The following is a 14,262-nucleotide window of genomic DNA, read 5'->3' as shown; positions in this document are numbered from 1 at the left end:
CTACTTTGGGTTCAGTCAGTTTGTCTGCTCTGGACAACAGACAAACTGCTGTCCAGCCACTTAAAACGGTCTCTGGATAGTTCTAAGTGGCTAAATGTGAAGGATGCAATCAGAAGCCCAAGCTCTGTTCGAATTACAAAGCAACAGACACTGCCTTTCAATTTGTTTCATTGAGTTTGAGGGCTTTCTAACTCAATACACAACCTCAAAATTGACCTTTTTGTGACATAAACTCATCATTACCAAAGATTAGTTGAGAGGCAAAATACATATAAAAGGATAAAAGCGAGAAAAAAAAAAAAAACTTTAGTTGCTTGTATAATGTCCTTGTGTGACCTGGCTAGTGCTTAATAACAATTCTTAACCTCTCTCTTTGCAGGCACTTCTTGTTTAAGACGTCCTCAGGGACCACACCCCTCTTCAGCAGTTCGTCCCCCGGATACCCTCTGACCTCCGGGACGGTGTACTCTCCGCCCCCTCGCCTGTTGCCCAGAAACACCTTCTCTCGATCGGCGTTCAAACTAAAGAAACCATCCAAGTACTGCAGCTGGAAATGCGCCGCGGTGTCGGCCATCGCTGCGGCCGCCCTCCTGGCCATCCTACTGTCCTACTTCATCGGTGAGTGTGCAAGCACTTTTTTATGGCTTTTTTTTTTAAGGTTTTCCACATTTTCGTGACATATCGACATTTTACATGTAATACAGTAAGGGCCATTTTCAAGACACAAGGGCTTTGGAACCAAATTCCGTTGTGCTCAAAAGTTTACCCTGGCAGAATTTTACTATTATTCAAGAATATGAAAGATAACACAAAAACCTTTTTGTCACTTGTAGTTAGTTAATGGTTGTGTGAAGCGTACAACAGCAATGACAAAATAACCAAAAATGACCCTGATCAAAAGTCAAGAGGAATGGGCCGCTTTACCATCAGATTACAGAACTCCAAGCTGTCATTGATGCTAAAAAGGGACAACTTGAGTATGCAAACTTTGGTATCAGGGTCATTTTGATACTTTCTTTTTTCATTCTGATTTAAAAATGGTGAACTCAGTTGTTTCACCACAAATGGCTTCACACAACTATGAGTAAAAAGATAACGTTTTGTGTTGTCTTTCATATATCCCAAAAAAAACTGTCAATAAAAATCGTCAAAAATTCTGCCAGGGTATGTTAACTATTGAGCACAACTGTAATTATTATTTTCTTCTCTTCTACTTGTTTTTTGAATAAACAAAAATAAACTACTTGTTACACTTCAAATGTGAGTGTGCAAATGAATATCTTATGAGTATCTTTTGAACCATCTTGACATGCTGGGTTTCAAAGAGAGGAGCACGCAAGGAGTGAATGCCCTGAGATTAAGTGGGAACTCATAGTGCCACCTGTTCATATTAGCTGAATGAATCTGTGCTGTTTGACCCGAAGCTGCTGTCCCACTGAAGAGACTGTATAACGTCAAAATATGGCCAAAAGCACAATGCATAAAACGTGCTAATCATGCATTCATCCACAACCCCAGTGAAAAAAATCGTATCAAGCTAACGGCCAGTTATATTACGCATGCATATTCTGAGAGCGCTGTGTTGCAGTGTGACAGTCTCACACTGAGACCAGGCCTCAGCTCTGCATAGTAAACAGCCAGTCAGACTCATAGGAAGACACATAAAACAGTGTTTATGGGCTGTTTCCGTGAGCAGGTATCTTTCAGGGGACAATCTAAACACAGCCAGCGGGGGACTGTGTGTTTCTTACTGATCCAAAACCAGAGCAGTGACTGTTGTACTTACTGCAATGGCAGCGGCTCAGAGGAGAGCACTTTACCGACTCCTATAGGAGAGAGTTTGCTGGGATGGGTTGCATATCGGAATGACAATGCTAGGCTGCAATTGTTAGGCAAATTTACAATGTCATGAATACACATTATAGATGCATTTTCTTTTTGTTCACAATATGCTGAACACAATCTTTGAACGTTTAGGGAGGTAGCACAAGTCCCTTTCTTTATTTCTATATGTGTTGAAATGTCATCGTGGCTACAAACTCTCCAGGGTGAACTCTACCTAAGCTCCGGCATTTTTGTTTGCTCTTGCAGCTCCAGGGTAGAAAACGCCTTAACCTGATATATCTATGTACTGTAACACTCAATTGCAGTAGTACTGGTCACTCAAGTCTTGCTTTACTTCCACAGTAGAGGTTTTGATAGTCCCAGCAATGGCGCAACACTGATAACCACTATTTTTTAAAGCATGAGACAACTACAAGGTGCTACAAAGTGCATAGCATGGGGCTTCTGTGAGACAATGCTATAACAGAGGAAACTGCTAAATGCGGTGAGGGACAAATCCAAAACTAAGACGACGCCGGTCACACTTTCAGAGTTTTTTAGTTTTTCAGAGTTCACAAAGAGATGAAAAATAATGGCAGAACTGGAGGTGTCCTTGTGTACCGCTGTGCAAGGGATGGAAAATTCTCTAACAAGTATCTTCTTAAGCTGCCACCCTGCCAGATCACAAAGGTTTTCATCCATTCTTCTGTTTGATTTTAGCCATTGCTTTTCTGCAGCAAACGTTTACTGCAGTTTGTGTCACATAAGTTGTTAATGTGCGTTGTACAAAGATTTAGATGTTCAATGCCAGTGAAATTGCCAGTGTGTTAGCAAGTCGTCTCCACAAACCCCCACCTTAATGTGGTGGAGGGGTTTGAGCGCCCAAATAATGCTGGGAGCTCTGTTGTCGGGGGCTTTGTGCCCTTGGTAGGGTCTCCTATAGCAAACAGGAAGAAGAAGAAGCCCCTTATCAGAGACCAATACGGTTAGAATCATGAGGCCGTCCTTACATGGAGCCACCACCTGTAGGAGGAGCCATTTGGGCTGGTGCAATGTGATATAGGCAGCTCCAACATCTGCCCCCACGACCCGGCAACGAACATGGATGGATGGTGTTAGCAAGCTTGAATTGAGATTGCAACGTTAGTCTTATAACTGTCATATATATTGCAATAACGATATTATTGTTGCATTTTCAAGACCATTTTTAAAAAGCTAAATACACTTTTTTTTATATTTTATTTGATCAAAAAACAGATAAGAAATGAAAGTAATTTAGGAAAATCATGACTAAAATAGAACTGTTGCACATTCTTAAGTTGCCATGCAGTTTCGTTTTCGGTTGTGATATAAAAAAAAAAAAATCAATCTCACTCAGATGGAAGACCTCTTCACGCCCAAAGCAACAGTTTGGCCCAGACCTAAAAGGTTCTAAAACAGTAATGGTGCAGTCGTCACAGCAATTGCAGTCACTGAGAGGAGAGCACTTTGTACCAACTCCTCGGGAAGCCACTGCAGAGAGCATCTTTGTGACCAGCCGAGGACGTGGGAGGGTGATCGCGGGGGCGTGTGGACCTTTAGTCTTTCTTGACCTCAATTGGTGGACAAGAACGTGTAATCCCCCAGTGTGCTGAAGCAGGAGCGGGTGAGACAATAGAGCGGGGGAAAATAGCTGGTGAGAGTGTTAATGTGGATAAGGAGGCAGATGTGTCACTGAGCTCTTGATTGGCCCCGTTTACCCCAGAGACCCAGTCAACAGATGGGAGGATCTTATAAAAACAGTGGCATCAGCAAAAAAGACAAGCCCCATATCACCTCTAAATACATTATTAATGTAATTTTTCATTATTTTTCTGCTGTAGATGGGCGGGTGGGGAGGCTTTGGTGATGGATCTGTCAGAATGTGCAGTCAAGTGGCACTAGAGCGATGCAATATTAGGGAAGGGGATACAATATTGAATATTGCAATAACACTGGAGGTATTTGGATCTTCTTTTCAAACAAGTGAAAATTCTATTACAATTATTTGAGTCTTTCAAACATCAAGTTCAACATCAAGCCTTTTTCCCCTGCTTTAGCACAATTTACAGAAAAGAAAAAGAACCCAGAACGCAGCGTAAATTGTGCAAAATTTACGCTGCGTTCAACCATACCGTGAAGGCAGATCCTGCTGCGTTCACGGTATGGTTGAGTCTGTCAAATTAAGTCCCGTCATGTGTCGCTGCCTGTCCATGCTGACGATTATGCATACATGTCTATACGGGCGAACTATAGTGGAGCCTTCCCAGGGAGTGCCCTTGAGATCGTGTGTCCTTCGCAGCAGATCAAGGCCCCTTCGCTCGGGGCCACGTGCTCACATCCATCCTCCTCTGGGCCGGTCACACTGCAGCGGACGGCCACAGATGGAGCAGGAGTGTGGGCAGAGGAAAAGGACGACAAAGTTCACAACAAGCTCCACGCATAAGTGTAGGCACCGCAGGGCAAAAACGCAACAACAAAACCAGATATTACTTTTATATAAAGGATAAGCTTCAAAGAGGATGTGCTGCAAAATGATACGGGCCGTAAAATTAAACAGTTTTCTGAACGCGTAGGAAAGGAAATTGCGTAGCTGTAGGGCTAAGAAGATGCTTAAATAATAAAGAGGGAAAACAAATACAGAAGCGTTGCATAAATGACACTACATTGTATTGCAATAGACAGGGATAACATTTAAAGCTTCTGTACCCGATTTCGAAAGAGTGACTCTTAAAGCCACAACTCCTTTGTAGCTCTCACAAACACTTCTGCACCCCCGATTATTCATTTTTATGAGATCATTTCATTCATGCTTTACAGTGGTTCTCAGCCACGACCCAAATGAAAATTGTCATATATCCGTACTGTAGATACTGTATTTTCCACACAAGTTTTTATTGAACAAGGGGTAGTTATGCCTTTAGGACTGAAAATATGATCAAAACAACCCCATAACATTGATTTTAATAGAGTCCAGTAGTGTTTCCATGCCGTTTCAGATGGAAAATACATTTGAAGTTGGTCTTTTGCAGTCTCGAGTCTGGCTCAGAGGTTTAGACAAGTTCAGTCCACTTAGTGTTAGTGTTGTAGGTACTTGGAAAGATAAATATTTCATCCTGCGCGACTTGCAGTGAAAAGTTTGAGAACTACTGTTACTGATCAATGAGACTACGGTTTAAAAATGAAACCAAGCATCTGCTGAGTTTTGCATGAGCCACGTAGCTTATAGATTAACAACTCAACTGATTTGCACCTCCGAGGCCGTCTTCGGAGAGCGCACAGCGCTAATGGCACGTCTGGAAAGATGTCGGTTTGAACTAGACCTCTTGTATGCGCCTATACTGTAGACGCATTGTATAAAGAAAAGAAAACAGAATTGCCAGTTAGCTGCACACAATTGCATAAGCCATAAAGAAAAGTTTCCCTTGCTGTATTAAAAAGCCATTTGTTTCTGAGCTGGATAATAATGACACGCCATGCTAGAAAGGAAACAATACCACACAATGCTAAAATTGCTGGGGCTGACAAGAGGCGCACAGTATATGAAAAATACATTATATTATCAACAAAGAGGACATAATGGTTGTCATTTAAGTACCTAATTAGTATAATATTGCAAACATGCTGATGCCATCCCCTCTGTATCGGCCCACCATCTGGGGACTTGCCAGAGACAACTTGTTAACACTAGTGCCTGTCCATCCTCATAATTGGAAGCATTAGATTATTAGCCATGCCTCTTAATTAATTAGGTTTTTGGTTTATGGGAAAACAAAGAGATCAGTGGTACGGTATTAAATTTGCTTTGCATTTAGTGTCTTCATTTATGTCTCTGAGAAAACAGCTGCTGCTAATAAGGTTTAATATAAGCTCCTGTGTCGTCGCTTTATAATACTGTGCAGGACAACAGCTGTGAATAAGAAGAGAGGAGGAATGGTTATAGCTCTATGACGATGACGGTAGAAGCTCCGGCTTTAGTTAAGAGTTTTATGGCCTCCACAAACAGTGTTCTTAGATGTTCGCTGATTGTTTTGTGCATAGTGGAACATTGCTTAACGGTGTGACAAAATGTTGAAGTAAAGCAGGAGTCTCCAACATACACCCCGTGCAGTCACTGTAGGAACTGAGATTTTTTTAGACAATTTAGGGAAATTACTGTCATTCATTCATTTTAATTATCGTTTTTTTTTTTCTATTGTTGAGCCGGTAGTGTGCTGGAGAAAAACTTACCCAAGAATGGAAACACTTTAGATTATAGCCCACGACACAGGTACAGGTAAGAACGTAATCACACATATAAGTACATTAAAGTGCCAAGGCTTCTAAAAAGGAGCACAATGTGTAACAAAGGTGTGCAAAGTGTGTAGTTTCTGGTGTTTTAGCCGTCATATACACTACCGGTCAAAAGTTTGGGGACACCCAGGCCAGTTCTATAGCTTCTCTAATCAGCCCAACAGTTTTCAGCAGTGCTAGCATAATTGCTCATCAATTACCCTCTAACACCATTAGCTAACACAATGTACCATTAGAACACTGGAGCGATGGTTGCTAGAAATTTGCCTCTGCACATGTAGGTAATCCACTAAAAGTCACCTGCTTCCAGCTAGAATAGGCATTTACAACGTTAAAGGGACTATACAGAGTTTAAAAATATAGTATAAGTATTTTCATCCCCCTACATGTTCCAGCCATGTCCTGTGTGTAGAATGAGCTCAGACCTGTTCACCACAAATACCTAAAATCCTGCACTGTCACTCAGAAAGGTGTTTATTCTGGGTCCGAAGTGCCGTCATGCACGAGCTTAATATAGAAGGTGCAGCTACACATAAAACCTGAGGTGGCAGTAGTGAGCATAAAATGACTAACTTGCATCTAGCCCCTTTAACAGTGTCTAGACTGTATTTCTGATTAATTTAACTTTATCCTTCATTTTGTTTCGTGCTGTGATCTAAAATGAAACACTAACTTTATTACACCTTGTAAGTCTTTGTTACACTTACAACTGCTGTACACATTTGTACACCCTATTAAATCTTGCACTTTCTTGTTATCTGTACTTACACATGGGCTGCAATCTTAAGTGTTACCCAAAGGATATAAGTAACTACAGCACATAGAGGTGTAGAGGCCAGCCACATGCGCCAAGCAGAAGAAAGAGTCAGTAATTGCCCTAATGCCCATAATGCATTAAGCTCAACGAGGCTGCATTGGTATTCCGTTACATTTGCTTAGCCTAAGTTCTTGTTTCGGCTGCTGCTGGGTTTTTGCAGTCTGAGTCGAACAGAGCTGTGGTGCTGCCAAGCCTGAAACCCTTGTGTTTACCTAGCTTTTTGTAGCGTTAATCGTGCAGTGAGTAGCAGTGGGGAGAGTTCAGTGCTCATAAGGGGGATCTGCCTGGTTGTTTGCGTGTCTCCCGTGTGTGCGTGTCGCTTGCTACACTCTTCAGGGGATTGTGTTGAGCACCTTGAGCCATGCAGCGTGAAGAAGACCCCTCCGAGGCGTCCACCCCGTAGCCCGCTCATAAATTACACCGGGACACATGTGCGCAAACAGCACTTTTCTATTTGTGCGTTTCCTCTCAACCTGAAAAATATATACATCTTGATTGTATGGCTATAAGGTGCGTGCCGGGGCGTCTTCGAATATCATTTTTTTCTCCCCCTTTCTTGTTTTTTTCCAAGAGCATATATAAATCTTTTGAAATTGCCGGACAATCTCAGAGAAACACACATATAAATTCACAGAGGCTGAGAAGCTCTTTAGAGAGGCAGGACTCAGCATGCAGCAGGCGCCGGCAGACCAAATCTCTTTGAGGCATATTCACTATGTCACACTGCACGAATCGCAAAGCGCATAGCAGATAAACTCATGCATTGATATGTATGTCCAAAGTAGAAAACCCAACATCTATGGCTCAGCGTGGCTCTGTACACATCAGTGCCCAGGCGTGGTTTTGAATAGGTTGTTTTCATGTCATGTCAGTACAGGCTTCGATTGAGAGATGGGGGTCAGCATTGCATTGTTGCTTCTAAAAAAGTCCATCTAAGATTCGTCTTTAATGGCAATCATTTGATGTAATTCCTTAAAGGGATATTTCAGGATTTTTGACATAGGGCCTGTTGTTGATTTCTGGCGATTTTTTTTTTTTTTTTAATTCCTTACATCTAGTTCAAAATGGTTATCGACACAGACATTTATATCAGAAGTCTGGAGTTATAAGTGATTTGTTTCAGGTGCACTGTGGAGCGGGTCAGACTGTTTTTAATGCAGGCTAGCTGATACCGTAGAAATGTGCTAGCCTAGCACTAGCCTAGCACCACTTCAAAAAAGGACTGCATGAATAAAAAAATAAAAAAAAATCTAGAAATCAACAACACTATATCAGTGGTTCTCAACCTTTTGGAGCCGCGACCCCCATTATAACAGGTAAAGAGGTTCGTGACCCCCCGCCCGGGTCACACCATGGGAAATAGGAACATTAGCCTACATAATTCTTAAAAAATAAAGAAAAAAACAAATGGCTGAAATAAAATTAATCACACTACGAACAAATAATGGCACTCTGGTAAAATAGCAAATACATGCTACAATAAAACATTAGATTATATGCAAATGAAAATATGTATATTTTCTCTAAATGATCTGGCGACCCCCCAAATTTGTCTCGCGATCCCCTTGGGGGTCCCGACCCCCAGGTTGAGAACCACTGCTCTAGATAACTATAGGAAATGAGGCCCTATGTCAAAAATCCTGAAATATCCCTTTAAGTTATCAGTTTTCTATGCCCAAAGCTTTTATTGACTAGAATAAGTAGCTAATAAAATCGATACAAAAAGTCAACTCAAACAAAGAAGAAATTAAAGTTAAATCTACATTATCAAAAAGTTGCGATACTCCATTAACATGGCTTGAGATGGCAGATGAGCATGTAGACACAAAAATACCCAAAGCCTTTACCAAAATGATGCTTTAACGCTCATAGACTTTCTTTCTGTATATTTCGCTCAGCTTGTGTTGGCCCCTGTCCTGCATCTGTGCCCTGGCATGCCGTCGAATTCATTTATTTTGAGCGTAAATGTTCTTTGCCACACTTTTTTCTCCCTCTCCTCCAACTCTATAGCCTCGTGTCCCCCTCTTTAACATGTGGAGGAATGAGCGAACCGAGCGAGAGCTTGTTCTCCGTTCCCCAGGCATCTTGTTTGCTTGCTCTGCGTGGCGTACCGCAGCCAAAAGGAGAGGTGGTTGCTAGGATACAGGTGAATGGTTGGCACATACCGGAGGAATAGACCGGTGTGTCATTGTGAGCGGCAACCTGGAGAGGGCGAGATAGAGGGGAGGCAAAGGAAGGAAGCGCGGGGTGGGATTGAGTCGGAGCAGAGGGGGCAGAGGCGAAGGAGTAAGATGCATCACTGTCAATGGGTCGCCGCAGAGACAACGGGACAGGCGCGCCACAAAAAAACACAGGGGAGGGAGTCTGATCTGCTATACTGTTGGGTTGAAAGAGATTGAATTTTTTACGAAGATGCCCTACTTGTCACAAGCCTTTTTGTGTATCCGGACCGGAGAGTGCAACACGGATAAAAGCTGGTTTATGTCCCTGCAGCTCTCTCAAGGTTGTGGCAAATAGCAAAGTGTTCTCAGGTAATTGGCAGCTGTAATTCAGCAAGTTTAGGCATTTGCCTGTAACTTTAAGTTTGATGGTTTGAGCGCCATTGCATGCCGTCTTTGTGGATATTTATGCCTCTTTGCATGAATGAATGCAGTGGTTTTAAAGGTCAATGGCTCAGAATATCTACCCCATTACAACTGCGGTATCAATTAACTCATTGACTGCCAATGACGTCTATAGATGTCAATTGAAATCCGAACGTTGACTGCCAATGACAACAAATGGCGACAGCATGAAGGAAAATCTTTCAAATGAGGCATTACCCTGGCTTTCATAGGCTGTAAGCTCCAGTCGAGAAGCTTGGGTAAAGTTGGACTGGAGAAAATACTCTCAGTGAAGGCCGGGGCTAAGAGGTTCAGGAATTGTGTGATAACATGACTTAGTTTAGTCTGGCTTTAAACGGACGAGATGGAAGAGAAGAGACACTGTATTTGTAGGAGGGAAAAAAGCTTTGGCCTTTAAAGGGACTAGATGCAAGTGAGTCATTTTTATACTCACTACTGCCACCTCAGGTCTTACATGTAACTCCAGCTGCTTTATTGAGCTTGTGCATGACGGCACTTCGGACCTGAATTAACACCATTTTGAGTGACTGTGCAGGATTTTAGAGGCAGTTGTGAACAGCTCTGGGCTCATTCTACACATTAGGACATTGCTGTAACATGTAGGAAGATACTTAATTTCAACATTTTTAAACTCCGTATAGTCCCTTTAATGAACAAATTTGGTGCTTTCTGATGATAATCGTTAAACATTTTCAACTTAAACCGTTCAGTTGACGCTATTTGAAAAATTCAGCTACGAGGAAAAATTACTGGGTGATCACACAAAAATGTCACTTGATTGTTGTGGTAATTGTCATTGTAAGACCGAATAAGAACTATTAAATTGCTGTTGATATGGTTATCGCAGGTGAAATCCAGAAGAATCGATGAAAAAAGAGAAAGCCTGTTGTCTGGTGAAAGGGCAAAACATCGCTTTATGACAAGGAGGCGAGGCAGCAGTTACTGAGACAGGTGTGGAGAGGAGGAGGAGGAGGAGGAGAGCGTAGTGGAGGAGGAGACGTGAAGGAGAGCGTGGCCTCCCGGGGCCCTGTCACCTGGTATATCTGTGGGATTAATGCCTCCTAATTGATCACACCGGCGAAGAACAGAGGCGGCCTGACAGAGAGAGGACAGAGAGGCAGCGCGGAGGGCGAGAACAAGGGGAGGATGAGAAAACATGTCAGAGAGGGTAAAGGATGGTATAGAGAGGGGGACGTGCCGCGCCATAGACCGCGAGTGTTATGAGAGTCTTTGATCCGGGGCACTCACTGATGACATGGCGCTTATGGCGAGTCAGCGCGTGAAGACTGCCTATACTGTTGAAGCAGCTCTACACTCCTGTCAATGTGCTAGACTAAGTGTTTGTCAAAATGTGGCAGCACTATCACTGGTGGACTCTTTCTTGCGGTATTATGGGTCCACTGCAGGACTATTTTGGCCTACTTTATCTCAAGCCATGCTGCGTAACATTTCACCCAACAAATAGAGTAAAATAGAACTATTCAATTCATTATGGTTCTTTTTCTTGATGAAATGACCTTTAAAAAGCATACAACTTCTTGTTTTACGTTTAGTGGTAGCTCAAAAGCTTAATATTTTGTCGGCTGCATCCTTTGCATCTTTCACTGAGGAGCCTTCTTGTGTTGCCTTTCAGTTCTTCCCGTTATTACCCAGCATTACCCATAGTTTCAGCCAAAAAAAAAAAAACTTTGCTCATGATCATTATTAAGGTCACTAGCATACTTGCCTCCAGCCGCCTGTTGACTGACTGGTACCTTTAGGGCAGTTGCTAAATGAACCACCGCTTTTGCTAACGCTAATGGAATTGCCCCTATGCGGAGCTATGCTTTCTAATGATGTTCATTCATTCCTCTTATTGCTTATTCCTGTTATGGATGGCTGAAGACGGTCTCAGTAGCAAGAGGCATAGATGTTTCCACACTGGAGCTTTACATTTAACCGCTTTAGGACGTCAGACTACATTTATGAGACCCAAAGTGGATTTGCATTTATTGCCCTCCATCTTTCATAACATTGATGTTTACTCCAATAAAACCTTTAAAATTGGTGCCTCAAAATCGTGTTGTATATAAGGGGGGGAGATTAGATTAAGCCTAATGAATCCTAAATTGACGATTCAGTGTTTAACATTTCTCGACCACTGCTAACTCAAGCTATAGTCTATTTTTAGCATAGGATATACACATATGGTAAATGAAGGACACCGCACCTGAGCAGCATGTGCCCAGGTGGAGCTGTTTCCAACAAACACAGTCACTGGAGCGTCCTTGACTGGGATGAGTAAACTTGCTGGCGGGGGCTGGTGTCACCTTTGCAGGAGTTCGGTGATGGTCTGTCCCTGCATGTGTGAATATGTCATGCTCCGTGGCTTCCTCCACATGGCATCGACAAAAAAAAAATCAGTTATTATTATTGTTGCAATCTACGAAAAATACTGCCTGATACAGTGATAGTAACTCAGGATACTGATGGTGTAGACATAACAAGGTGCTTTGACTTTATCGATTTATACAGGGTATAGATTGTTTCCATGTGACATTATTCAAGGTCAAAACACCGGCAAGCTCCATAGGTCATGTCTTTTTTTTTCCTTTTTACCATGACGCTTCTGGAGATGGCTATAGCATAGACCCATGAGACTGGTAAAGATAATAAAAACCTGTTAGTCTTAACAAGTCAATGTTCTCAAGTGAAACAGAAGGCTGGGCATTAGAAACAGCGATTTAACCCTTTGCTCAAATGTATGACAAAGGTTTGTAAAGGTCCTCTTGGGAAAGGTATATATCGATATTTAAAAAAAAAAAACAGACTCTTTAAACAAGTATGAGCTGGATGAGAAAGTACTTTAAAGGTCTTTATTTAAATTGCCAGGCCAGCATGTTTCATCCACAAGGGTGTTTTTGACAAATTGTCACAGAAATTGAACTGATGTGTGTGGATTTCTTCAAGCCCTTCTGAAATAACTTCACAAGTTGAAAGCGCTTGCCATTTATTTGTCACACTAAACTTTTTATGTTGAGAAGAAAGAGGAACAGGACACAGGGTGTGGATCACTAGCCTGGCCAGACTATTTTCCTCTGTTTATTCTAAACTGTGTTTATTCTGGAGACTGGAGACTGTGAATATGGATGTATTTTTACTTTATATTCCATTGTATTTGTTTTCCTGGATGGTTATATCGAGTCACCATGGTTACTGCTCTCCAAGCGATGTCAGTGAGAACTATCTTTCTGTAGGCATACATGACATTTCTAGAAAACACTAAAAGCCAGCGTCTTATAGAATGTATAAGAACGCCTGCTGAGATAATGTACTATTGTAAAACGTGCTTCAAATGCAGACATGTTTTGAAGTATAAAATACATTAGCATGTATATGGCTACACACTATAAAGTGATTGCTATTGAATCAAAACGGCAGAATATTAAGAGAGTTTCTAAATAAGAAAATAAGAGCAGTTTCCTTTATCTATAATTTTACAGTGGCGTATTTGATGAATGAGAACGAGCGCGCACACGTTCCTCTGTATTTTTAGTCATAGCCCCATATCACTGGTTTGATGATTAAACAACCCCGCACACTCCGGTACATGCTCCGGGACGCGCTGTCATCAAGTGTGACCTTCATGGCTTTGGAGCAGGGCCACTCTCCATCCATCAACGCCGCCGCTCGCCCTCAGACTGATAACAATCGCTTACAGCCGCCTATTCTCCCTGCTCACCACACTGCATTCATATCAGGCTGTTATAATATGCTAATATGTTAATTACATTTTTAAATAATACTCAATTTTTTATGCCTGTTTCATGGATGTGCGCTCTACGCTTCCACAAATACAATGACTTTGAGAGTCCTTCATTTCTTATCTACAGCTGTCCTTTACATCTGTCATTGCAGAGTCTACTTAAACACACATGCGAGGTATCTTTTATAGCTATGCCGTACATGGACATTCATCAGATCAGCTGAGAGACAAAAACGTGCTAAAAAAAAAAAGTACGACGACATTGAGATAGCACTTTGTTTTGTCAGAGTACACTAAATTCTCTTTAATTGTCCCTTGTCCTAAGCAGTTAGATGTCCTCTTCATTGATTAGGTCATTTACCCACTTTCTGGACAAACTCATTGATTATCTTACTAACAATTCGGGCCGCTTTTCTCTTCCTCTTTTCTTAATCGCCATTAAATTGCTTGTTCTCGTGGAGCACTTTAGATCTGTGGACTGTCGCCTTGAGTTGTTTCGGATCTACAAATCTGACAAAATGGCCAACATCCAGAAAACACACACAGTCCTTGACCCTGAAGCGCCTTGAAACTTAAGATTCTGGTAAGTGTTGTGTTGAGATATAAAGTCGTCTTCTCGTGGTTGAATACAGTAGACACTCAAAGGCCATGTATTTGTTTTTTCCTTTGACCAGAATGTTATTTTCACATTATTGTATTGTGAATTAGTATTGCACCATTTAATCCACCCTTTGTCCATCTATCTGCCTTAATGTCATCATCAAGTCACAGAGGCTTCACTGACTTTTTGTAAAAACATGAAATTACTAACAATATGGTGGGTCTTTCTTCCTCCATTTTTGCTTAATTACCCTTAAAATGTAGTTGCGGAGCCCATTGCATCTGCTCACTGCCGCTTTGAGTTGTGTTGGACCCCGGGATCTGACAAAATGGCTGCCGTC

General features: G+C 41.9%; 1 protein-coding gene across 16 annotated transcripts in view; it reads left to right on the top strand.

Moving 5' to 3' along the window:
• Positions 1-14,262, top strand: part of tenm2a (teneurin transmembrane protein 2a) — a 385,466-nt gene that overhangs the window by 285,810 nt on the left and 85,394 nt on the right. For all 16 annotated transcript variants that reach the window (XM_079556152.1, XM_079556155.1, XM_079556154.1 and 13 more), the window contains one exon: positions 380-618. In XM_079556152.1, the coding sequence (XP_079412278.1) occupies positions 380-618 (239 nt within the window). The remainder of the gene's footprint in view (positions 1-379; positions 619-14,262) is intronic.

Source organism: Gobius niger (genome assembly GCF_951799975.1).
Source record: "Gobius niger genome assembly, chromosome: 5".
Classification (NCBI taxonomy): Eukaryota; Metazoa; Chordata; class Actinopteri; order Gobiiformes; family Gobiidae; genus Gobius; species Gobius niger.
This window is presented reverse-complemented; position numbering and strand designations above follow the sequence as displayed.